Source organism: Canis lupus, chromosome 34 (assembly GCF_011100685.1).
Source record: "Canis lupus familiaris isolate Mischka breed German Shepherd chromosome 34, alternate assembly UU_Cfam_GSD_1.0, whole genome shotgun sequence".
NCBI lineage: Eukaryota > Metazoa > Chordata > Mammalia > Carnivora > Canidae > Canis > Canis lupus.
Genome location: NC_049255.1, coordinates 26,615,862 through 26,642,451, shown reverse-complemented (window position 1 = coordinate 26,642,451; position 26,590 = coordinate 26,615,862). Strand labels below are relative to the sequence as shown.

At 36.3% G+C, this 26,590-nt stretch overlaps 1 protein-coding gene across 6 annotated transcripts in view; it reads left to right on the top strand.

Annotated features, from left to right (window-relative positions):
• IFT80 (intraflagellar transport 80) overlaps positions 1 to 26,590 on the top strand; it is a 123,094-nt gene that overhangs the window by 167 nt on the left and 96,337 nt on the right. The window contains exons 1-3 of one of the 6 annotated variants that reach the window (XM_038583754.1): positions 29 to 224; positions 15,439 to 15,521; positions 18,353 to 18,574. In XM_038583754.1, the coding sequence (XP_038439682.1) occupies positions 15,485 to 15,521; positions 18,353 to 18,574 (259 nt within the window). In that variant the 5' untranslated portion in view covers positions 29 to 224; positions 15,439 to 15,484. The other 5 variants (XM_038583755.1, XM_038583756.1, XM_038583757.1 and 2 more) reach the window with 5 other exon arrangements.

The window sequence follows — 26,590 nt, the reverse complement described above, 5'->3', positions numbered from 1 at the left end:
CAACCCAGGAGGGCTCCACCCACAGCTGGAGGAGGGCTCCGTCGTCTACTAACGTCCCTTCAGGAGAGGGCGGGCTCGGGTGACCCGCGGAGGGGGAAGTATCGCGAGAAGAGGGAGTGTGCGCAGCTCGTAGGAGTCACTATGGTGACAGGGAGGTCGGGAGGCTTCTTGGTAACTGGTCCTAGCTCCGGGAGCAATCGCCTCTGCTTTCCTGGAACTTTAAGGTAAATCTCGTCGCCTCCGGACGTGGTGAGGAAAGGGTTTGGAAATTGTGGCCATCGACGGATCCCACCTTACCTAGTGTGATAGCGTATGCGGCACCGAGCATCTGCCGCGTCCCCCTGCAGGCAGCGAGCGGGGCGCTGGACGAAGCTTTTGGGATGCGAAGCAGGAAGCCCTGAGTTTGGAAGGAGTAGAAGGACAAGACGAAGAACAGAAACACCCGGATCGGTGAATGATTGCATAGTCTATACGTCAATAGCAAAATACTTTGGAATTTGTTGGTGTCAGGTCATTCGTGTCACTAGCGAAAGGGGAATTTCGGGCTTTTAGGATGATTTGATTGAGATTCCGTAATGGAAGAAAATGATTGGTTGATGTCATCTGGTTATCTCCACGAGAAAATTATCGATCGGAAAATATTCCTTCGGTAACTTTTGAATACGTTGTACTGTGAATTACTAAGCAGGTATTCCTGTTTCCAGAGAACTTAGTTTTGTGGGTCGATTTTTAACGTGGAGTCCGTGGTCCTATTGGTGGGGCGATTGAGATTCAGTGGAATTCATAATGCTCCCCCCTCCCACCCCCCACCGCCGCCAGCTGAAACGGTAAACAGAATTCTGTGTGTTTGTGCATTTTCCTGGGGAGTTAGTTTCCTCAGAACTTTGATTCTCAAACGTGGTCCTAATCACCTATTATGTTAACCACCGCCCCCAATAAGTATGTATTCAGCGACACTTAGGAAATTGTCATTGAGAACTGGGAGCCCTGCCCTCCCTTTGACTTTTGCATACTTAGTGCCTGGCATACTAAAGCACGGAGAAATCTGCTTTATAAATGAATTTATGTTACCATTCTAAGTAAGTAGTACGAATCTTGCGCCGGGAGTAAAAAGAAAAGTTCAGTGATTCTCAAGAGGGATGTGGAGGAGACACTCCCTGACAACTCTTTTAAGAATTTGGTGAAGTTCAGAGACTGATGTGGTTTGCCAGAACATTGACTCGGGTGTATAACCCACATTTATTTATTTTTATTTAAATTCAAGTTAGTTAACCTATTGAATTATTAGTTTCAGGGGTAGAATTTAGTCCAATTTAGTGATTCATCATTTGCATGTAACAGTGTTACATCAAGTGCCTCCTTAATGCCTATCACCCAATAATATGCCTTTTCTTTCAAAGCTGAAAAAAAATAGCTATTGTTTTCCTAAGATAAACTACAGACAAAGTCTATGAAAAAAATTTTTTGGCTGGTATGCATATTAAGAAAACGTAATGATTCTCTTTCAAAGCTTATGGAAACCTTTGGATTTTCAAAGTTTGTAAAACACTACAAAACTGGGGATGGAGAGGTATCAACCATGAAAAAAAGCAAAGACTAGGCCAAATTGAGTGGGACAGAAGGGTCATGGAGACAATGTAATTAAAAGATGTTACCAGTTAACAAAATCCCAAATCCCATCATTTTTTTAGCTGCATGCTTGGACAACTTACCCAATTTATCAATCTCTCTGAAAATATTTGTTATAAAATTAGTATATACTGTCTGCCCTATAGAATTGTCTGTAATCGTCTACCACACATGCTAAGCATTTGATGTTACTGTGTTTACGACACTGATTTTATTAGGGTATGTATTAAGGATGAATAATGGGATGGCGAGTTAGAAGGTCAGCTTATCAAGGTTCTTGAAAGCCAGACTGACTGAAGATGTTAAATATGATACGAAGGAACCACTTATTAGAAAAATTTTGGGGATCCCTGGGTGGCGCAGCGGTTTGGCGCCTGCCTTTGGCCCAGGGCGCGATCCTGGAGACCAGGGATCGAATCCCACGTCAGGCTCCCGGTGCATGGAGCCTGCTTCTCCCTCTGCTTGTGTCTCTGCCTCTCTCTCTCTCTCTGTGTGACTATCATAAATAAATAAAATTTAAAAAAAAGAAAAAAGAAAGAAAAATTTTGATATAAGGAATGACTTGGTAAAAAAGAAAAAAAATAACAGTAGTTAAGTGGGATGTGTTAAAGAGGAAAAAGACTTAGATCAGACATGGCTGTATTAGATTATTACTGAACAATCCTCCATGTGGAAGGAGAAATGCCTACACAGTAGAATGGAAAAAATCCAGGCACATTTTGGGGGGAAAATCTATAGCTCTTATAGATTTTAATGGTTAAGAGTCTGAATACCTAAAGTCAGCCAGATACTATTCTTTGTTGGTGAATCCCTAAGCTAGTGATGAAGGGATAGAAAGAAAAACTGATAATTCCTAGTTTTACTGCCTTTGATGATTACTATTAGTAACAGTAGGTCTTAATGACAGATGAGAAAGAAATGTAATTTCAATAAATCAATTAAGTGACCTATGGCTTTAGATTTAGTTGGACCTAACTATGCTCCACTTAGAACACATATTTTCAAAATATTCTTAAACCAGCTTGTGTAATGTAGAACAGACATTCATAACAGCTACAGAGTAGACATAAATCTAAAGTGAAAGTAGGATGCTTAGAACAAGTGAAGAAGTGATGTGAGAAGAGATTAGGGTCACAAGAAAACAACTTGATTGATCCCTTCCGATACTTTGAATACTTCTCATTGAAAGTGATAGAGTATAATTATAAAAAGAAGCTGGTCAGATTGGGATGGACTTACAGGGCAGCCCCGGTGGCTCAGCAGTTTACCGCCACCTTCAGCCCAGGGCGTGATCCTGGGATCGAGTCCCACGTCAGGCTCCCTGCATGGAGCCTGCTTCTCCCTCTGCCTGTGTCTCTGCCCCTCTCTGTCTCTTTCTGTGTGCTTCTCATGAATAAATAAATAAAGTCTTAAAAAAAAGGGTGGGGGATGGACTTACAGTCATTTGGGAAAATATAACCAAGTCTCATTCTGATATGAAATCATCTGCTAACAATCGTGTGATTTCAAGTGGTCTGAGAAGAGAACTCTTACTTTTTACATTTTCAAAGTGAAATTTTGCCTCATAGATGAGAATAAATAAATAAGAATGAATTAAAAGAGAATATTTGGAATTAGAATTCAGATCCACATTTGCAATTCTTTAACTGCACACATGAATTTTGTCATCATAATTTTTTTCTAAAGATTTTATTTATTCATGAGAGATACAGAGACAGAGAGAGAGAGAGAGGCAGAGACACAGGCAGAGGGAGAAGCAGGCCCCATGTAGAGAGCCCGACGTGGGACTCGATCCCGGGTCTCCAGGATCAGGCCCTGGGCTGAAGGCAGTGCTAAACTGCTGAACCACCCGGGCTGCCCATAATATATGTTTTTTTGTCTCTTATAATGTGGTTTCAACATTTCATGAAGTCTGATATTAGATTTGTGGATAAATCTTTAAAAATATTAATCAAGTTTTTAGTTAATTGCAAATAATTGGATTAGATATTAACTAATAATAAAGAATGAATAAATAAGCATGGATTTATATAAGTAATGAACAAATACTTAGAGAATGTTGCTCAAAATTAATATATTGGTTGGTGCGCCTAGCTGGCTTCATTGGTGGAACATGTGACTCTATCTCAGGGTTGTGGGTTTGAGCCCCATATTGGGTGTAGAGATTACTTAAAAATAAAATCTTAGAAAAAAGAAGATTAATAAATAGGCTGTAGAACAGGACATAATATGGAATATTCCTCTTGATAATATAATGCTATTCATTTATATATTATACATTTTACATATTACAGATGTATACATCCATGTAACATGTACATGAATACATATTAGATTACATATTAGTACATGAATGTTATTGAAATTCTCACCTATCCTAGCACAGAAAAAATAGTGAAGAAATGGAACAGTTTTTTGGGGAAAGACTTGAAAAAAGCTTGCTTTTATTCATGTAGGTCAGGATTAGAAAAGATAGACCCAGTGGGCAGCAGAGGCAAGGAATATGAGAAAATAGGATGAGATAGTGCTATATGAATGTTGAAACATAAACATAGATTAGTTTTTTAAGGGTGTAAAATGAAGATAGCACCAGAAAATGTCCATTGTTAGAATCTAGGAGGAAGAAATAGTAATGTCTCAGGTAGGATTCTAGATTATAGGTAACAGAAAACCTAATCTAAATTGTCTTGAGTAAAAAGTTTCTCTTCCCCATCATTTATTTAAATAAAAGTCCTGGGCCACCTGTGAAACAGTCTCTGTCCAAAGAGAATAGAATGTTCTAATTGACTTAAGTCTCTCTCATGCTGGCTTCATTGAAGCCACATGGGCTAAAAGTGGGGAAGTGGGTGTTCCAAAGAGAAAGATTCTTTGTAGGTAAGAGAAGAATGAATATATGTAGAGTGACAAAAACACGAATTTTCACTCTGAATAGCTAACAATTACTCAGTTTTTACTATGTTTTAGGCTCTTTACTGAACATTTTACATACATTTAATCATCATAATCAATCTGTGAAATAGGTATAGACCCATTTGACATGAGGAAGAAAACAATACAGTTTCTGGAAGATCATAGGTGAAAGTTTCAATAAGAAGAGTGTCAAGTGCAGTAGAGACTGAAGAAAATGAAAATGATAATCTTATGAGGAAAATAACATGTATTAGGTTTTTTCAAATGCAGAAATGCATAGAGAAGAAGATAAAATTTGGCCATAATCCTATCACTCAGATAACCCTATGCTAGATATACAAATGTATAGATAAATAAAATACTATGAACATGGTAAAAAACTTCAACAGTACAGAAACATAAAGTGATAATTAAAAGCTTCCTTCTCATCCCAGTGTACCTTCCCTCAAAAAGATCTCCATTGTCTAACTTATCTTCCCAGAAAGATGTTTTAGAATCCTCTAGCTTAAATATATATCCTTTTTTATTGACACAAAGAGTTGAGTTATATTACACTGCTATACACTTTTGTCATTTAACATTATAGATATCTTTATCAGTACATAGAGATTCAATGCACAGATTCATCTCATTTTTTAATTCTGCAGCACTCAAGCATTTTGAGTATGAGTATTCTTTTATGCTAGTTGATGAATTAAAAGGATGAATTAAAGATGACTACTTATTTCAGATTTGAGAATCACATGGTTTATTGGCTAGAATTTATTAGGCCACCTTGCAAAAGGATTATAAATACAGCAAAAAGGTATAATATTTAAAGTTTGGTTGGCAAGATCTAGATATAATCATGGCTTGAACTACAGGGAAATATAAAAAGCATAGCATATGCATATATTGCAGTAAATGGCATCCAGGCATTGGAGTGGGATGGGGGTAGGAGATCTTCAGTAATTGAAATATACCGGCTTTCACAAGCCTGTTTGCTTTGCTTGTTTTGTCTTTGAATGTCTCTGGAAATGGTGAGCCTGCCTCTCTCTTCCCTGCCATGTAAGAGATCCCAGCTCTAGTTTGCGAGTGATTTTATGACAGGACAATTGGTGTAAAAGATCTGCCTGCCTTTCTTTCCCTCCTTTCTCTTCTGGGAAAGAGTTACAGAACTATCAATTTAGAAAACTGTTCATAAAAATTGCACTTTAGGGATGTCTGGGTGGCTCAGAGGTTTAGCGCCTGCCTTTGGCCCAGGGCATGATCCTCGAATCCTGGGATCGAGTCCCACGTCAGGCTCCATGGATGGAGCCTGCTTCTCCCTCTGCCTGTGTCTCTGCCTCTCTCTCTCTGTCTCTCATGAATAAATGAATAAAATCTTTAAAAAAAATTGCACTTTAAAAAATAGGGCCTTGGGTAAGTCATAAGCAAACCATTAATTTTGATATCCGTACCCAAGGGTTAGCCAATATGCAAATGATCCAAACAGAACTTGGTATAAATGTATTTATGATCTAGTTCTTGTGATTCCTTTATTCTTCACATTCTTGTTCACTCCTGAGGCTTGTCTGCTATTTCTTATCTATAAGTTAAGTTATGCCTTCCCTCTTGCCTGCCTAAATTTTTTCTCATCTGTTAGTGCTTCTACCTCTTAGTTTTAATTCTCTTTTTAAAACAAGATTTTATTTTATTTATTTGAGAGAGAGAGAGAGAGAGAGCAGGGGAAGCAGCAGAGGGAGAGGGAGAGAATCTCAAGCAGACTGCACTGAGCCTGGAGCCCAGAGGTCAATGTGGAATATGGGGCCCGATTTCATGACCCTGAAATCACCATCTGAGCTGAAATCGAGAGTCAGATGCTCAATAGACTTAGCTACCCAGGTGCACCTTTTACTTTTAATTCTTAAATTTAATTTTTTTTCTTATCTTGTAAACCATTTAACCAAAGTGGCATAAGTACATTTATATTGTTACACTACTATCACCTCCATCTATCCACAGAACTCTTTCATCTTGCAGAACTGAAACTCTGTACCCATTAAATAATAACTCCCCATTTTTCCTTCCCCTGCCCCAGCCCCTGGCAACCACCACCCTACTTTCTCTCTCTATGAATTTGGCTACTCTAGTACTTCATATAAGTGGAATATACAGCTATAAGGACAGATACTGTCCTTTTTTGACTGGATTATTTCAATTAGCATAATGTTAAGTCTAATTCTTAACATTGGTTCTTTTTTTCTTTTTCTTTAAATTTTATTTATTTATGAGAGACAGAGAGAGAAGCAGGCACCATGCAGGGAGCTGGATGCGGGACTCGATCCCGGGTCTCCAGGATCAGGCCCTGGGCTGAAGGCGGTGCTAAACCGCTGAGCCACCCACGCTGCCCTTAACATTAGTTCTTAATTTTAGTTTCTTGGTTCTAACTCTGTTCCACATTATAAAAACATATACCCACAACCTGAGTGTGTAATATATGATGAACTTTTAAATTTAGGGTTATTTTTTTTGTTTGTTTGTTTTTTTTAGGTTTTATTTAAGACAGTGAGCAAGAGAGAGAGAGAGACAGAGAGCACAAGCTGAAGGAGAGGTGGGGGGTGGGGGGACAGTTGTTGGGGGGGGTGGGGACACAGGCTCCCTGCTGGGCTTGCTCTATCCCAGGGCCTTGGGATCATAACCTGAGCCAAAGGCAGACACTTAACTGACTGAGCCACTCAGGTGCTCCTAAATTTAGTTTTTGATAGAACTATACAGAGTTCTGTAATAAACAAGCTTATAAGTTGCATATATACTTTGGTGTACATTATATGTATGTGATAAATTTCTGTGACTAGGAATTCTTCCTAGTATTATATAATACTTCCATTGAATCAGTAGCATCTAACTCAAAGTATAGTACATATGTGTCAGATTGGTAGAGCCTAGGCTATTTGCCTCTTTCTAGAGGAAAGGAAGGCTAGAGAGGAAATAATGTTTCTTATAATGGAAAAAGGACTCCTAAAATAGGGGATTCGCCAAGTATAGAAAAGGCAGTCAAAGGTTTTGGGGTGGAGGGCAAAAGAATAAATGACCATTATCAGTAATTTACCTGCCCTTCAATAATGCATGGAAGTATCTGTTTCTCTATACACCAGCACTGGGTCGTGGGTATTTTGCATTTGACCACTCTGGTAACAGAAAAATGGTATCTAGTTGTTTGAATTTTTATTTCCTTAATTATAATTGAGGCTAGGCATTGTTTCATATTTTTGATTGCTCACTGACCACTTGTTTATGTTTCTGTGAACTGTTCATTTATTTTTATTGGTGCCCTTGATCAAATGACTTCGTGGGTGACCATGCTTTCTTACTCTCTGCTTCTATAGTATTGTTAATCTATCCCTCTCTACTGATCCCTTCTCTTTAGTCCCCAAACATACTGAGGTCTACTCTAGTTTATTTTTTTTTTAATTTTTAAAATTTTTTTTATTTTTATTTATGATAGTCACACAGAGAGACAGAGAGAGAGAGAGAGAGAGAGAGGCAGAGACACAGGCAGAGGGAGAAGCAGGCTCCATGCACCGGGAGCCCGATGTGGGATTCGATCCGGGGTCTCCAGATCGCGCACTGGGCCAAAGGCAGGCACTAAACCGCTGCGCCACCCAGGGATCCCTATACTCTAGTTTAAAAGGCCTTTATAGCTACTATTCTATTTTTTCCTTTAACTTCTCTACACTTAAATATCTTTATACATACACTTATACACCTTTAACTTCTACACTTATGAGCTATGCCTGCTGATTCCATTTTAGAGTATGCAAGGATGATTCTAGTTGCAGAGAATATAGGAATGAACAAAATAGGCAAAAATTCTTGCACTTATGAAGCTTACATCTTAGAAAGGGGAATGGTAAGTGAAATGCATAGTATGACAGATGACCCTAAATAGGGTATATAGGGAAGGCTTTTCTAAGAAGGTGACTTTGGGAGAAAGATATAAAGGAAGCTTAGGAGTAAGCCATGCAAGCTATGGGGGTGGGGGTGGGGGCACAGGGATTTCAGGCAAAGACTACAAATTCAAAGGCCCTAAAGCAAGAGCGTTCTTAGTATTTTAGAAGAAAAACGGAAGTTTGTGTGTTTGGAGCAGTTTGAGTGAAAAGACAGAGAAATCAGGTAAGGTCAGAGAAATAATAGGCATATTAAGGTCCTCCAGAGAAGAGTTGATGTTGTAGTCTTGAGTCCAAAGATGGAAACTCAGGCAAAATTTCTGTGTTGCAGTCTGAAGGCAGAATTCCTTCTTTAGGAAACTGTGGTCTTTGCTCACAAGGCCTTTAACTGATTAGACGGAACCCACTCACATTATGCAGGGTTATCTGCTGTACTGTAAGTTGGCTGATTATAGATGTTAATCACTTCTGTTTTTTTCAAAGATCTTATTTATTTTAAAGAGCATGAGCAGAGGGAATGTAGAGAGGGGAAAAGTAGAGGGGGATTCAGAGAGAATCTGAAGCAGGCTGCTGGGTGTGGAGCCTGATGCAGGGTTCCATTTCATGACCTCAAGATCATGACTTGAGTAGAAACCAAGAGTCAGGCGCTTAACCAACTGAGCCACCCAGGCACCCTTGTTAATTACTTCTAAAAAATACATTTACTGGGACCCCTGGGTGGCTCAGCGGTTTAGCGCCACCTTCAGCCAAAGGCATGATCCTGGAGACCCGGGATCAAGTCCCACGTCGGGCTCCCTGCGTGGAGCCTGCTTCTCCCTTTGCCTATGTCTCTGCCTCTCTCTCTCTGTGTCTCTCATGAATAAATAAATCTTAAAAAAATACATTTACAGCAACATTTAGACTAGTGTTTGTCGAAATGACTGGGCACCATTTGTGTAGCCAGGTTAACACATAAAATTAACCATTACAGTAGAGTAGTCCAGGTTGATAAAAGCTTTGAACACCATTGCAAGAACTTTGTTTTAACTCTGAGTGAGATAGGAAGATGTTGTAGTATTTTGAGCAGAGAAGTGCCATGATCTATTTTAAAAGCCTCTCTGCCTGCTGTGGTAAGTATAGATCATGAGGGTTTAGAGGCCAGTTAGGATTCTATTCTAATCCAGGTTAACAAATGATAGCATGTTGAACCGGGGTCATAACAGTGGGGTGACAAAAATCAGATATTCTAAAGATAGAGCGTAAAAGTTTTGGTTTTCAAAAGTTAGATTTGGGATGTGAGAGGAGGGTCAGTAATCATTCTAAGGTTTTTAGCCTGTGCAGCTGGAAGAAAGGAATTACCATTTGCTGAGATGGGTAAGGCTACGAGAAGGGTGAAGTTAGAGGAACGATCAGAGGTTTGATTGGATCTCAAGTTTGAATGTCTGTTAGACATTTCAGATAAATTGTCGAATACTCAGATATAAAAGTCAGGTTCATTGAAGAGGTCTGAACTGGAGATATGAAGTTGGAAGTTGTCACTATGTAGTCAATGTTGTTTGAACTTATATTAAGCCATGAAACTGGGTGATACCAATGGCAGTGAGTGTAGAAATAGAAGAGGTACAAGAACTGAGCCCAAAGTTTAAGTTTGGGAAAATTAGGACCAAAGGGTGGTGAAATTTATTTCCTCTATAACTCTGCAATTCCTATCCCTCTCTAAACTGCCCATTGAGGGATCCCTGGGTGGCGCAGCGGTTAAGTGCCTGCCTTTGGCCCAGGACGCGATCCTGGAGACCCTGGATCGAATCCCACATCAGGCTCTCGGTGCATGGAGCCTGCTTCTCCCTCTGCCTATGTCTCTGCCTCTCTCTTTCTCTCTGTGACTATCATAAATAATAATAATAAAAAAAAAAACCTGCCCATTGAAGTGAAGTCTAACACCCATAACAGATTGAGTAGGAATCCCACAGAGTTCCTGTGCTCTTATGAGGATTACCTCTTCCTCCCTTATAAAACTCAGCATCAACGCTACAAACTACCTAAGAGACCAGTTCCAGGAAGAAGGCTACAACTTAAATTGATTACCCACTTTGCTTTGAGAGACCATTGGGACTATTCCAGCATGCCTTACATCCATGTTTACCTCAATCTCCACATTCAAGACTCTTAATTCCGTGTGTTAGTTCATTATTAAGTTTAGCTGTTGATGATAATATGACAAACTTTTTTCTCTATCACTGAATAATTGGTACAAAACCAATATGGCTTCACAAGATCAAAAGTCTTGGTTCCTTCTATCTTGTTGCTGTTTTATGCATGGCCTTGACATGGCATGGAGAGCATCACTCTTATTTTCTAAGTTTTTGTCAATTATGTTGTTATTTATAAAATTTTTATAAGAGTTAATAAAATGGTTTCTTTAGGTAACCCATTTACTTTTCATATTGCTGCTGTGGTTAACCACAACTGTTGTGCAGTGTTATCTAACCCCCACAGAATGTAAATCCCAGATCGGGCCAGTACGTTAATGATGTTGTAATATCTCTATATGGGTTTCAGAATTGTTAATGCCCTATTTGGCCACACCTAGTTTCTTTATTTTTTGTTTTTCACACTTAGTTTCAAAGTCAGCTGGGAAACATAGTTTTATTCTAGGTGGCCAGGTGTACAGCAAAAATTCAGATTTTACTACCACAGAAGAAAGGTTGAATGAATATTGGAGGACAGCCAGTCATTTCTACCATCTGTCCCAAACTCTTAGCTCCTCCCCATCTAAATCCTGCCACTCTGTCTTTGGAACTCATAGTATGTCATTAGCCAAATCTACATTCTCAGCCTCTATTCTGAGTGATCCCTTTACCTTGGTAGTCTAACTTAAATCTGGTTGTTTCCTAAGGAAATTGCTTTCCCCATGGGCCCCTTCAAGTGGAAGCTGTTTTGCCTCCCAGGATCCCATGTGTTAAAAGGTCTTGTTTCTCAATGATGTATCTGGACAATTGATTCTCTTTCTCTTCTTCTTTATAATTTCCTAGTCCCTTTAAAACAAATCCTACCAAATTAAACCATTCTCTATCCTGTCTTTTTACAGTCAGCTGCAGATCTCTTTGCTATTTTTCCTCATTCAATGAATATTTTAGCACCTGGCTAGCTGTCTTTATTCTCTACCACTTCACTGTTATTATTCTCAGTGATTTAATATTGACAAATTATTCCATTCTATTCCCTGGCCTCTTAGTTCCTTGACCTCATATACCCACTTGCATAGTCTTAACCTACTTTATCATTACCAATATCTACCCTCTCTCTCAAAACCTGTTTTAAGCATCCCATTATATGTCTCCACTTAGTTTTCTCCCTCTAGAATCTTAATGTTGACAGTTCTTCAGACTTCAGTAGGACTTCTAGGCCATTGAAGCTACCACATTTTCATGTTCTGCTAGGTAGTCTTATCTTATCCCATGGTTTTGAGTATGATCTTTGTGCTGACAACCCACGAAGTGATGTCTCATTCAGATCTCCAGCTCTGACCTGTTGACTCCAAACTTGGATATCCATTTTCTTCTTGAATTCTCCACTTGGATGTATAATGGACACCTTGAGCTGAACATATTCAAGACAGATTTTTTTTTTAAGTAGCCTCCAGGCCCAGCTGGAGCCCAATGTGGGGCTTGAACTTATGACCCTCAAATCGAGACCTGAGCTGAAACAATGAGTCAGATGCTTAACTGACTGAGCCATCCAGGTTCCCCAAGATAGAATTTTTGATATCCTTCCTTCCAACCTGTTTCTCCTTAGTCTTCATCATCTTAGTACATGACAACTCCATTCTACCTGTTGAAACTTTAGAGTCATATTTGACTTCTCTTATAAGCTCAATTCAACCACAAATCCTGTGAATTCTTCTTCCAAATATATTCAAAATATGCTCACTTCATATCATTTGTGCCATTACTGACCTCCTCATCCAGACTACTTTGATCTCTTTTCTGGATTACTGAAATCCTAACTGGCTTCTCTTCTTCCAGTCTTGCTTATCCTTGCTGTTTTTTTTTTTTTAATACTATCCATACTGATACTTTAATAATATAAGTGAGATCATATCGCTTCTTTGCTCACAACCTTCCACTTGTTTCTCCATTCATTTAGAAGAAAAAAAATCAAAGCTTTTATTGTGGTTTTCCAAGCCCCTATGTGATTTGTGTCCCTCTTCTTTCCCAATTTCTGTCCACTTCCTTCCTTCACTGTGTATTAACCATACTGGCTTTTATAATCTGACTTAAGCTTAAAAGCCTTACTGGCTGCTGTATTTAGGAGAGCTTGAAGTGGTTAAGTGTAGGAGCAGGAAGATCAGCTCTGGGTCTGCTATAGTAGTGAAGGCAGAGGATGATGGTGGCTTGGGACTGTGATGGAGGTACTAAGAAGTGACCAGATTTGGAATATATTTTGATAGTTGGACTGTCAGGGTTTGCTGGCACATTTTTTCCTCTTAACCCCCACAAATGTTGACCTATACTGGACCAAAACCAATTTATCATGCCTTTGCTAAAGATCTTTTAAGTTTCTGATTATAATTGTATATTCAGATTTTATATATATTTTCTTATCTATTGTATTGTCATTTCCAGAAGCAACAATTTGTCTGCCTTTATTGTTTTAAAATCCATATAAGCTTGGTGAATTTGAATTATTTCGAAATGGAGCATTTTGTAGATACTTTTGCTCTTTTTTCATCCCCTGTAATTGGAGAAGGTCTGATGGAAGGGAGGAGGAGTTTTGAGAAAGGTGCTAAAGGTGTTCCTAAGGACCAAAAAGTAAGCCTTGGAAGGTGTGCCTAGAAGAGAGTGTATTCTTGCTCTGGCTAGGTTGATACTTTTTAAGAAAAACAGAGGTCTCCCTAAGTGAACTATCTAGAAGAGAAATGTTTTGACCCTAGTTGCATATTGGTTGACCATAAAACTTCAGATTTTTTCTGTGGTTTTAATAGTCCCCACCCCCACCAGTCTAACAAATTTATGAGCAGAATAAGTGGAAAAGGTGTTTTGAAATACAGTTGTATTTAGCACTTTGCTGATCTAAAAGTCTTCTTGGATTTGGGAGAATGAGAAATATCTAAGGGATACCCACTGAATACTTGCCTATACTCAGCACCTCCTTTGATGTAGTTAGCAGTAATTTTCTATTGGGGGAAAAGACTTTTATTCCTTTAATTACTCTTTCATTTGTTTTTTTCTTTTTTGTCTAGTGATATTACTCAGAAAGAATTCTGTAACTATAAATTAGATTCAGACAATTTAGCAATTTTCTTGGTTTATATATATATTTTTAAATAAGAGTAATTTATTTATAAATTTTTTTTGAAGATTTATTTATTTACTTGAGAGTGAGTGAGCAGGGAGAAGGGAAGAGGGAGACAAGCAGACTCCCTGCTGAGCTGGGAACCTGACCCCGGGCTCAATATCAGGACCTCAGGGATTATGATCTAAGCCAAAATCAAGAGTTAGGTGCTTAACCCACTGAGCTACCTAGGTGCTCCCAAGAGGAGTTTTTAAAAATATATTTATTTATTTAAAAGAGAGAGAGAGGTTGTGCATGTGTGCACGTGATTTGGGGGGAGGGGAGTATAGAGGGAGAGAGAGAGAGAAAGAATCTCAGGCAGATTCCTTGTTGAGCGCAGAGCCAGAACCTGGGCTCAATCTCATTACCCTGAGATCATAACCGGAGCTGAAATCAAGAGTCTGACGCTTAACTAACTGACCTGCCCAGGCACCCCAGTTTAAGTTTTTTACTTTCACTCCAGCGACATACAGTGTTATATTAGTTTTAGGTGTACAATATAGTGATTCAACAATTTTATACATTACTCAGTACTCTTCGTGTTAAGTGTATTCTTTAATCTTTATGACCTATTTCATCCTCACCCACTGACCCTCTGGTAATCATGTTTGTTCTTCATATATATATAGATATAGATACATATATATCACCTCTTCTTTTTTTTTTTTTTAAGATTTTATTTATTTATTCATGAGAGACACAGAGAGGCAGAGATATAGGCAGAGGGAGAACCAGGCTCCCTGTGGCGAGCCCGATGCAGGACTTGATCCCAGGGCCCCAGGATCATGCTCTAAGCTGAAGACAGATGCTCAACTGCTGAGCCACCCATGAGTCCCTATCACCTCTTCTTTATCCATAATTTGGCTATTGAAAATAATGGTGCAATAAATATAGGGGTACATAATATCCTTTTGAATTAGTGGTTTTGTATTCTTTGGGTAGATACCCAGTAGTGTGATTACTGGATTGTAGGGTAGTTCTATTTTTAATTTCTTTGCAGAAACTCCATTTGATTTGTATCTTCTGATGACATGGTTATTTGGGGGAATATTACTCTTCTTTTTCCATATTTTTATTTGACAATTACATTGTGATTTTTTTTATAGTTTTTATAAGAGATTTATTACCTTTTCCTTAAATAACTCACTTATTTTTACATTGCCACCATGGCTAACATACCTGTTGGGCAGTTATCTACTTCCCACGAACCTCAGATTGATGATGTCATAATATTGACATGTAGGCTCCATAATTGAGGCCCTTAAAATTAAGGCCTTGATCCCTTGATTAGATCTTGGGAATTTATTCCAACATATAACCATTCAATAGGACCAATGTTGATCTGCCATTAAGGGTTTCCCAGTTTATAGAGTCTTTTGATTTGGCTCCTGGACAGCCTTTGGAAATTATTTACCTGATTAGATGTAGTGGTGTTCTGCACTTGTGAAACTGTTTTCAGGCAGGTTGTAGAGGACCTCTGGAGTGCAACCCAGGGCTTCCAGTCACTCCTTGGCAGGATTAGCACACTGACTAGTTTTCTTCTTTCCGTGTATTTAATGCCAACAGTATTAAAGGTGTTTCATTGTCTTTGGAGTGCTAAGATGTTTTGCTTGCCTTTATTTTTTTGTGTACAGGTGTTTGTAATGAAGATTTTATATTTTTCCCTTTATTTTTACAGTGAATACAATCAAGTTGCATTTTAAAATATTGCTGAAAGTGGAGACATGAGACTGAAGATATCTCTTTTAAAAGAACCAAAACATATCCTTTTAATGCTTATAAACCTTATTGTGATCATCTTACAAGAGTATTGTTAAAGTTTTCTATTTTGTATTCTAGTTAGTGGATTTTTTTCATCCTTTTAATGGTAATTTAGCCAAATTGTTTTTGAAATATTTGAGATCATGTGTTAGAGGTAATTTTCCAAAGCAAACTATTTGCTCTAAATCTTACTTTCAAATTCTTATTGACATTTTTCTAACTCCACTTAAGTACTGTGCTTAAGTACATAAAACATAGTTTTTGTTTAGTCTACTAGGATCTTAAAGAGCAGATTTTTTTAAACCAAATAATTTCTTTGCTAATGCGATCTAGTGTGTTTTCATTGAGTTCTGCTCTATTTCTTCATACTCACGATAAAGTGGAGGATAAGCTGGGGAAATCTGAGCAGTCAGGCCTCTATTATTTCATGTGGGAAGGTAGCTATTGTAAATATTTTCTCAAATGCACGACCCTATATTTTGGTAACAGGAATACCTAATTATGTGTCAAGAAGATATGACAGGTCTCTCTACCTTCATTCTTAGTTATTTAGATTAGTGCTTCTGTAAGAATCAACTGTAACTTCATTGCAGGTCTGTGAAGGTAAAGTACAGAAATTAGAAAGTAAGAGGTAAGAAATTTTGGTAGCAATTTGACATTGTCACAACACCCAAATATAAGATCATTTTTCTAATAATTCATTTTTATTTTATCTTATAATATGTTGATCTGTGATATATTTGAAATAGAGAAAAATGTGGTCCTTCATAGGAGATAACAAAGCACTGTTTAGACATTTGATCAAAGTTTTAAAATTTTTATTATCTTACTTATTTTACCCTTAGAGTGAAGATATAATTCCTTTTAATTCTCCTTATATCATATTTACTGTCTTTTCAAAAAGTGTCCTCATGCCATATACAGTCTTACAGATTTCTTTTTTTTTAAAAGATTTTATTTATTTATTCATGAGAGAAGGCAGAGACATAGGCAGAGGGAGAAGCAGAGCAGGGAGCCCAGAACTCTGGGATCACGCCCTGAGCCGAAGGCAGGCACTCAACCACTGAGCCACCCAGGCACCCCCCTTACAGATTTCAGCTGTGTCCATTGTCTGCTTTTACCATTTCAACTTGAAGAATAATAGCAGTTTTTTCAACTTTCTTAATCTGTCAGTCCCTCATTTCTCCCATAGTCTTAGATATGACTAAGATATCTTAGTCATAAGATACATCACACACATGTGATGTGTACTTACAGCAATTTATGTAAGGATAAACATACTGTTTTTTGTTTTGGAATGGATGTGTGTTATGTGTGTGTGTGTGTATGTGTCTGTATATTTTTTCCTTTCTTGGTTTTATCTAACATTCTCCCTTTCTAATGTTAGGTTTTACTTAACATTGCTTAGGTTATAGCAATTATATTGGAACAATTTTTCAGTAATGGTCTCAGGATATTGCAGTCCTTTTGTTTAGATTATATGCTGAATATTCCAATGCTACTTTATTACCCTTTTTTTGCAGACTTTTAAGATCTGCCTATAATTTCTCTTTTACCTTTTTGGTTATTTGCTTAATCTATCATTTTGAAGTATTAAACAAATCTTAGAACATTCCAGAATACTATGGCACATCGTTTCTTTCTTTTTCCTTAGAGTTTTTTTTTTTTTTTAAGATTTTATTTATTTATTCATAGAGATGCAGAGAGAGAGAGAGAGGCAGAGATACAGGCAGAGGGAGAAGCAGGCTCCATGCAGAGAGCCTGATGTGGGACTCATCCAGAGTCTCCAGGATCACGCCCTGGGCTGTAGGCGGCACTAAACCGCTGCGCCACCGGGGCTGCCCTCCTTAGAGTTTTTTGATTGCTGAAATAAGCCAGTAGAAAGCACTAGTGAGAGGAGAAGGAAGTAAAAGGATTATACAAAAACAACAGGAGAACAAACAACCCAACTAGGAATGAGCTGGTAATATAGATACCCAGATATAAACAAGAGAAAGGTTCCTCGTAAATGACAAACTGAAATGCCTTCTCTATACACACGGTTCTGCTAGGGTAACCAGCCAGTTCTGGTGGAGGAAGAGAGGGCTACTTGAGCTCCTCAATTTCTAGAAATTCTGATAAATCAGAGACCGAGAAAAATAAGTTAAATAAAGTAGGAATTTTAGAGTTCATATCTTATCCACTGCTATGCATCATGTAGATGTAGTAAATTATAGTTGAATTGTTTCCTGAGTTTAATGTCAAAAAGTATGGTAAGATTTTAGTTTTGGCAGTTAAGCTGTAGGTTTTTTCCTAGGTAAATTGTGATTATAATGTATGATTTAAGCAGGTATATTACTGTTAGAATTCAGTCTTCTTTTAACACTTTGATTTTTTTTAACTTATCAAAATAATACATATTTATTCTAATGACTTAAATATTATGGATCTACGTAGATTTAAAAACTATAGTTCCCTTTTCTTTTCACCTATCTCCCAACAGTTAAGTGTATATTCTTTCATACCTTTCGATTTGTTAGGTGTTTTTGTGTATCTTTTCACCTTATTTATGGAATATTTTGTAACACAATTTAAGATTTTTCATGTTGCCAGATCTTTCTTTTTTTCCTCTTCGCCATGTGGATTTCTTGCTCTCCATTCTTCTTACAACTGTCTTGATGTTATTTTCCTTTATATGGAAAAAATATGAAAGTCGTGAAATGAAAAGCATATTTAGAAGCTTGAAATATTTGACCCTATTTTATCTTTTTCTTATAACCTACATCTGCAAATTATTTTATTTATTAAGATTTAAGGCTTTTTCATTTTATGTCTCCTTAACACGGTGACACATCAAGAATTAGTAAGCTGTGTGGGCTGGACTACTGCTGAAGAACTGTATTCATGTAGTGATGATCATCAGATAGTGAAGTGGAATTTGTTAACTGGTGAAACAAGTCAAATAGTAAAGCTTCCTGATGATATTTACCCAATAGATCTTCACTGGTTTCCAAAAAGTTTAGGCATAAAGAAACAAACTCAAGCAGAAAGCTTTGTCCTCACAAGTTCTGATGGTAAGTTTTTAATAAATATCATACACTCATCTTTGTATTTAAAAGACATAGTCTATTAGTATGACTTATGCTTTTAGTTGTTTCACAAAGCCAATATTTCTAGATCTGCATACCTTCATCTACACATATTTAATCTATATTCTTTGTAGTCATTTGGTTTGTGTTTAGGCTATAAAGCTATATGGTCATGGAAGGAAGTGAATTAAGCTGGCATATCCTGGGATTTGATCTGAGCTTTCAGCTTTACTTTTTCGGTCATCTCACAGAAAATAGTTATTAAGCTTTTCTCAGTTTTAGTTTCTAATTTCATCAAATTTAACTTTATAACATAACCACACTAAAAAAAATTGGAAACCACGTGAAAATATGGACACCATGCAACATTTAGTAAGCCATTAGATATTGTCTTTATTTTCTAGTACATGTTGATTTCCACTTAACAGAGTTGGAGATTTATTTAATATGACTGTAGCTTTATTACTGTTGAGTAAAAAGCATTATTTTTCTTCTTTTTTGAGGTAATGATTTTATTTTAGAAATAATGTGAGCTGTTTTTGTCTGTATTACATTATATCTACTATGTCGATTTGATACATCCATCAAAAGTAGTGGAAACTTACTTGAGTAATTTATGCACAGATGGGGTTTTTTGGGTTCACGTAACTCCAGGGGTAGATCTCCAAATACAGCTGCATTAGCCCCCATTCTCACCATCTCTTGGATGGGCTCTCTCCATCCAAGGTGAGCATAGTAGCAGCCAGGAGCTCAAGGCTCATCCTAGAAAAGAAATGTCACAGAGAAAGTGCTTCTTCCTCAGTATCTCTTGCAGACAAGTTTCAGAGAGAGTCCTGATCGAGCTTGGGTTATATGCCCATGAGAGAATCATTTTAGTCAAGGGAATGAGACATTGACTGAGCATAGCAGGCCTCAGGCCACCATGGAAAGGGAAAGAGAGAAGAGGGCTTTTGTAACCAGAAGAGAGAAGGGATGTTATGGCAAAGTATCAAATCAGATTCCACTTCTTTGGAGATGAATTTACCATAGTATTTTTTTAACCTGATTTTTCTGAGTCTTGATTAAGTGAGATATTGTGTGAAAGCAGTTGGCACTTAGAAGATTGACTCTGAACCATAGCTAGAATTTGGCTTACCTCAGATGATAAAATGAAGGGTTGACTTAAAAAAAAAAACCACAAAACTTTTTATATAATTTCACATTTACTGAAAGGTAGTACAGATTATACAGTACAAATAAATCCTGCATATCCTTTATCCAAATTCATTAATTGTTAACATTTTATCCCATGTACTTTATCAGTGGCTCTCTGCCTCTCTCCCTACCCCTCTTCTCTACACACACACACACACACACACACACACACATATTTTCCCCCTAAATATTTAAGGGTAATTTATATACTTCTAGACGTGTGACATGCCCCTTTTACCATAAATACTTAAGTGCATTTCCCAAGAATGAGGATTTTCTGGGTTTCTTTTTTTTTTTTTTTAAGATTTTATTTATTTATTTGAGAGATTGAGAGTGAGCAAGAGAGAGAATACACAAGCAGGGACAGAGGGAGAGAGAGAAGCAGGCTCCCATGCTGAGCTGGGAGTCTGACACAGGGCTTGATCCCAGGACCCTGGGATCATGACCTGAGCTGAACACAGATGCTTAACTGAGCCACCCAAGCACCCCGAGGATTTTCTGTTATATAACTACAAAACATTGATCAAAATCAGGAAATTTAACATTGATGTTATATTAAATGTACAGTTCATATACAAATTTTAACAATTGTCCTAATAACATCTTTTATAGAAATTTGTTTTTTTCTGGTACAGAATAACACATTGCTTTTGTCATATCTCTCTAACTTTCTTTAATCTAGAGTCTCCTCAGCCTTTCTTTTATGACCTTGACAGTTTTAAATAATACAAACCTGTTTTTTCAAAAAAAAAAAAAAAACAAACCTGTTTTTTCTTTATAGAATGTCCTGCAATTTGTGTTTGTCTGATATTTCCTCATAATTAGGTTTTGCTTACACATTTTTTTAAAGCAATAATTAGGGCATCAGATTGAGAGATTCATGATGCTGGTTTGACCCATTATTAGTGATGTTAACTGTGATTACTTTGGAAGGTTGTATTCACTAAATTAATCCACTGTGAAGTTACTATTTTTACCTTTCAATAAAAAATTTGTGAACAGATACTTTCAAACTATGTAAAAATATTCTCTTCCTCCTTAAACTTCCTCCTTCTATTTTAGCATCTATTGTTGATATTTGGCTGAATCATTATTACTCAGATGGTTGCCAAATGGTGGGGTTTTTTTTCAAACTCCGTAATTCCTTCCATATTGATTAGTTGATGTTCTGCTGCAAGGAAGAGTCTCCCCTCTCCTACCCATTTTTTTGTTTAATCATGTCAGATTAGACTCATAGATATTTATTTATTTATTTTTTTTAGTATCCTGATGTTGTAATTTTTGATTTTGTTGTGAAAATTGTCCCAGCTTTGGCCAGTGGAACCCCATCTAGCCAGCTCCAGTGAATTTTTTGGAGGTGGGGTAATGTTTCCTCATCATTTTTGAGCACTTCTTTGCTGGCACAAGATGTTTAGGGCTTATCTTGTGTTTTCCCAGTTCCAGCCCTTAAATCATCCATTTCTCCAAGAAGACCTGTTCTTTTCTTGGTGCTTATTAGTATTTTAAAAACAAGATGAGAATGCTAACAATGCTGTATTTCAAGGTCCTTCAGAGAGCTAAGAAATAAGGATATAAATATATATTAAGAAATATATCTACAGCTATTTCTTTCTCTTTCTTCCTCCCTTTTCCCCCTCCCTTTTCTTTCCTTCCTTTTCTCCTTCCTTCCTTTCCATACTAAAAACCATGAGTTCATTCTGATGCCACCAATTCAACATCACAGGGTTAATTCTAGTCTTTCTCTTTTCCATACTTAGAAACAGTGAGGGAGCCTGTTAGTCTCAATATATTTACTCGTTCAATTCTACAATACACATAGGTCGCTTCAGAATGGCTAATTATACTACTTCAAAAAACTAGAGCTTAATATTATTATTATTATTTTTTGAGTTTAATATTATTAACTTTTGCTTTTATCTTTATAATGAGTATATAGAGTCAAAGTCCTGTGTTCAAAAGCTACTTGCATTTCCCCCTTCCTTGTCATGTTATTCATCTAGAATATAGTTAAATGTATTATTTGTTTGTTTTTTACTTAAGTTTTCCTTTCTCCTCCATCCTTGTTGATTTGATTATTTTTGAATATGTAAAACATTAACAGGGATGGTTCCACAAAGACAATGCTATATTAAAAAAAATACTCAAAGCTCTGTCATCACTCCTACCCACTCAATCCCATACACCCTGTTTCTATTTACTCCCTGTAGGTAAACAATCTCTTTGGTTCTGATTTATCCTTTCTGTGTTTCTTTTGGCAAAAATAAACAGATACAGGCATATTTTCTCATTTCATCTTCTGTATTACACAGAGTCATACCATATATTTTCTTTGCATTTTCCTTTTTAAACTTAATAGTATGTGAGAATTGACTTTTATCTAGTGCATATGGACAATAAATGTTATAAGTCTTGATAATTCATGTTGTCTGAGTGTTTCTCTGAATTAAGATCACTTAATTACACTCAACTAAAGAATAATTGCTTGGGTCTCTATTTCAAATTGGCCTTAGAGAAAACACTTTCTGCTAGGGAAAAAATTTAATGTAAGCATGTAATTTAAAAGATAAATTTGTGAAATTTATTTAAATATATAAGTATAAATATATTGACTTAAAAAAGATTTTATTTATTTATTTGAGAGAGAGAGAGAGAGAGCAGAGCATGAGGGAGCACATACGAGAGACCATACAGGAGCAGGGTGGGTTGGGGCAGAACAGAGGGAAAGGGAGAAGCAGACTCCCCGCTGAACATGGAGCTGGATAGAGGGCTAGATCCCAAAACAGTGGGATCATGACTTGAGCTGATGCCAACTGACTGAGCCACCCAGGTGCCCCTATGACTCCTGAGAAACTATAGCATTTAATTTAATTTTTATTTTTATTGCATAAAAAAACAAATAACATTACATGCCACAGCTAGATGTGGGAAGACCTGAGAACCAAAGCAGAATAGTTGAGTATTTTCTTCTAAGCTAGGATGAGGGATATCTAGGAACTTGTGAAAGACTGGAAAAAGTATGATAGATCAAAGAAAAGAAATGGATAAGGTAGAAAAAAGCATCCAAAAATAAAAAAAGAAATGTTTAAGACAGAAGAAAGTAGTGGGAGGTGGTCAAGGTGTTTGCTGCCGGATAAACATCTGAGGTCATTTTATCTATCACAGCTCTATTCTTTGATAACCCAATACTTAAAAAAAAAATACTATTCTGGTTAAAAAAACACATAACAAAAAAACCTAGCCTATTAATAAGTTTTTAAATATATAGTGTGGTATTGCTAACTATAACACAACATTGTACAGCATATCTCTAGGACTTTTTTCATTTTGTATGATAACCCAATTCTTAAAAAAATTTTTTCTTCAGAATTTAATTTACTGCTCAGGAGGTTCTCTTTTCTAGTTGCCACCAACTTTCTCCTCTTGATTTTTCTCCCCCAAAGTCCGTACAAAAGGGTTACAGTTTTTGAGTCCCTCTTCTGTACAGTGTAACATTCCAAAAGAGATCCCTGAGATTTGATGGCAGGTCTTGAAATACATAGACTTTTGCCAAGTACTTTGTCTTACCAATAATTCTCTCCAACATTACTACTACTTTTTGAATATTTCGTGTAGCTGTATATTACTTTTTAGAAGAGATAGTTGACACTGTAGTAAAAGATTTACATTTAAAAAATAATTGAATTATGTAAAATGCGTTAGAGGAGCTGCCATGTAAAGGAATTCTGGTATAAAATCTTTTGTAAAGCTGCTAAATTCTCCTTAAATTATATTTACTGAGGTTTTTTTTTAATACATTGTATTAGATATCTTAAAATAAGTCCCATATTTTGTTAGTTAATATGTCTACTTAAAAATCCCACTTTAAAAAGAATTTGTGTGTTCATTTCTTTTTATCATAAGTTAGTAGTTTGTTACAGATCTCTGTGGCTTTTTGCAACCATCTGCCAAATCATTTCTGCTATTAAACAGTCTGCAAAAGTGCTCTTGTGTCCTTTTTCCTAACACCCTATTCCAAGCCCTTTCATGTTTCCATGGACATTTCCTAAGGCATTTCTAACCTTAAGAAATGTGTTTTATATAATTTTAATGTTTCCTCTGTTCTTTTTCTCTTTTATAACATTTCCCTCTTTTAAAAAAGTTTTGTTTTCTTTAATGAACAAAAGGTTAATTTTATACCTCAGAATTTAAATATCCATGTTTGTTTTCTAAATCTATTTTTGTTCAATAAATCAATATATTAATATAACTGTATCAATTATATTCTCAACACCACTCCTGCAAATAATTAGAAATAAATTGATCTGTAGTTTGAGTCTTGCATTTTTAAAGATTATAGAAAAGTTGGAGAGAAGAAACAAAATAGTTAAATGGATAATTTAGGGCTTAAAATATTTACAATATGGGAGCACCTGGCCAGTTCAGTTGGTAGAGCTTACAACTCTTGATCAGGATCTTGGGTTCAAGACCCACTTTGGGTATGAATACTACTTAGAACATTTTTTAATAAATAAAAATACTGATATATGTAATTTTATATTTATGCTTTTTGGTAGGTGTAGTACTCAAGCAATCTGTACCTAGACAAAATAGATTTATTGAGTGCCAAATCTATGCAAAGAGCTGACCCTAGCTGTCGTAGTATGTGTCTTCTGTGAGGTCATAGGAAGCAAGAATAATTTTAGCACTTATCAGAAAATCAGTATTAGGTAATTAGGATAAAAAAATCAATGATCTAAATAAATACAATTTCTCAAATGTGGAATAAATTGAAAGGAAATTTCTGGATCTTTCATTTCTGATTTAAGAGTTAATTGGTTAATCTCTTTGGTGATGGACTCATTCATTTTATGCAACAGTTGTTTATTATGTGGAAATTCTGTGCTAGGCAATATGTTAACATTTAGTGAGAACAGACCTGGATAAAGTAAACAATGGCCACAGGATTAGCTTTCCTCTTACTCTATGTCATCTTTAGTTTCCTCTTTTGAGATTTTTCCCCCTTGTGTTTTCTCTGTAAAGCAATGCATTAAAAAAGTATATCCCAATTAATTTCAAGTTGAATTCAGAATATATTAATACTATTATATAATAACATTGAATTCAGCGTAATCTTATTCAGAGTTGAATAATAACAGTTAAATAATAACAGTTGAACTCAGAGTAATCTTATTACATTAAAAAATGACACAGCAATAAATATAAAGTTAAAAGGAAGGTATGAGGAAAAGCAGATGCTGCTAGTGGGTAGTTAGATGAAGGAGAAGAGTAGCTTATTGTAGAGAGCCTAGAAAATGAATGATGAGAAAGTAAAGCTATTGAATGGAATGAGAAAAAAAGAATGTCAGTGCAGTCTTTTATTTATTTATTTATTTATTTATTTATTTATTTATTTATTTATTTAAAGTTAGGAGATAGTTACTGAGTTGGTTAAATTTAACAAATGCTGATTATGTAAACACACTATTGCAAATAAAAATATGACTAAGACATGGCCCCCTGCCCTGATACAGATCAGGGATCATAGCCAATAAAAAATGCTGCAACAGAGCTGCAAATAATTTGCACTGTGTGTAAAAAAAGAGGTAATGACTTTGTTAATAAGAATGGGTAGATGGTTACAGAAATAACCACAGGGTGCTGGGTGTTAAATGTTTCAAAGCCATCTGTATTAGAGTTTTCCAGAGAAATGTTTTAAAGCTATCTCAAGCATCTGACTTAGATATATTTTTAATGAAGTGTTAATATTAAGCCAGTCTTGAAAAGCCTTAGGTTGAAAGTGAATTCAAACAAAATAAATTCTCTGAGTCAAAATTTGATGAGATAGCCACATTATTTTTTTACTTTGAAATATATATATGTTTTAATATATATGTGTAAATATATATACTAAAACATATATATATTGATTTGGGGGAAGTTTCTAATTTCACTGTACTTAGTTATTTTATTATGAGCTATATATTCTTAGATTTCATGATTATTTAAAACTACACTGATCTTTTCTCTGCTTTATGTAGCATTTATTCTTTACACAGTTGATTTGTCCCATTGACATCCTTAGTTTGCTTAGGTCCTTTAGGGTTGTAAGTTTTTACTTTTTACCTATATGTGTGTGAACTTTTTGAGGCTAGCAACCAAGTAGCCTGCTCCTTTTTTTCTACCTAGAGCCTGGCACAATATGAAATCTTTTAAGACAAGTATTTTAAAATTTGGAATTATAAATTGTTAAATTAATTAAACAACATGGCCATTAAACAGATAGCCCTAAAGCCTTTGGCCAGTGTGAGCAAACCAAAATCTGTCTGTAAATGCTTCAAGGTTTTGAAATTGAAACCTAAGGACAACCAGTCACAAATAGCCAACTAGGCCTTAGGCTATAGCCAATCAATAATTTCCTTACTTTGCTTCCACTTTTCTCTATAAAAGTCTCTCCCTGAACTCCTATTGGTAAAGCCCCTTCTTTACCACTTATGGTTTAGTATTGCCCAATTGGAAAATTTTTGTTCAAATAAACTCTTAAAATTTTTTGGTAGGCCTTAGTTTATTTATTTTTTATTTTTAGAGAGGAGAAAGGAGAGGAGGGGCATAGAGAAAGAGAGAATCTTTTTTTTTTAAATGAGATTGGGGGTGGGGAGGAGGAGTAGAGATAGAGAATCTTAAGCAGGCTCCAGGCCAAGGATAGAGCCCAATGTAGGGCTCAGTTTATGATCCTGAGATCATGACCTGAGCTGAAATCAAGAGTCAGATACTTAACCCACTGAGCCACCCAGGTGCCCTTGCCTCAGTTTATTTTTTAGCACCATTTAA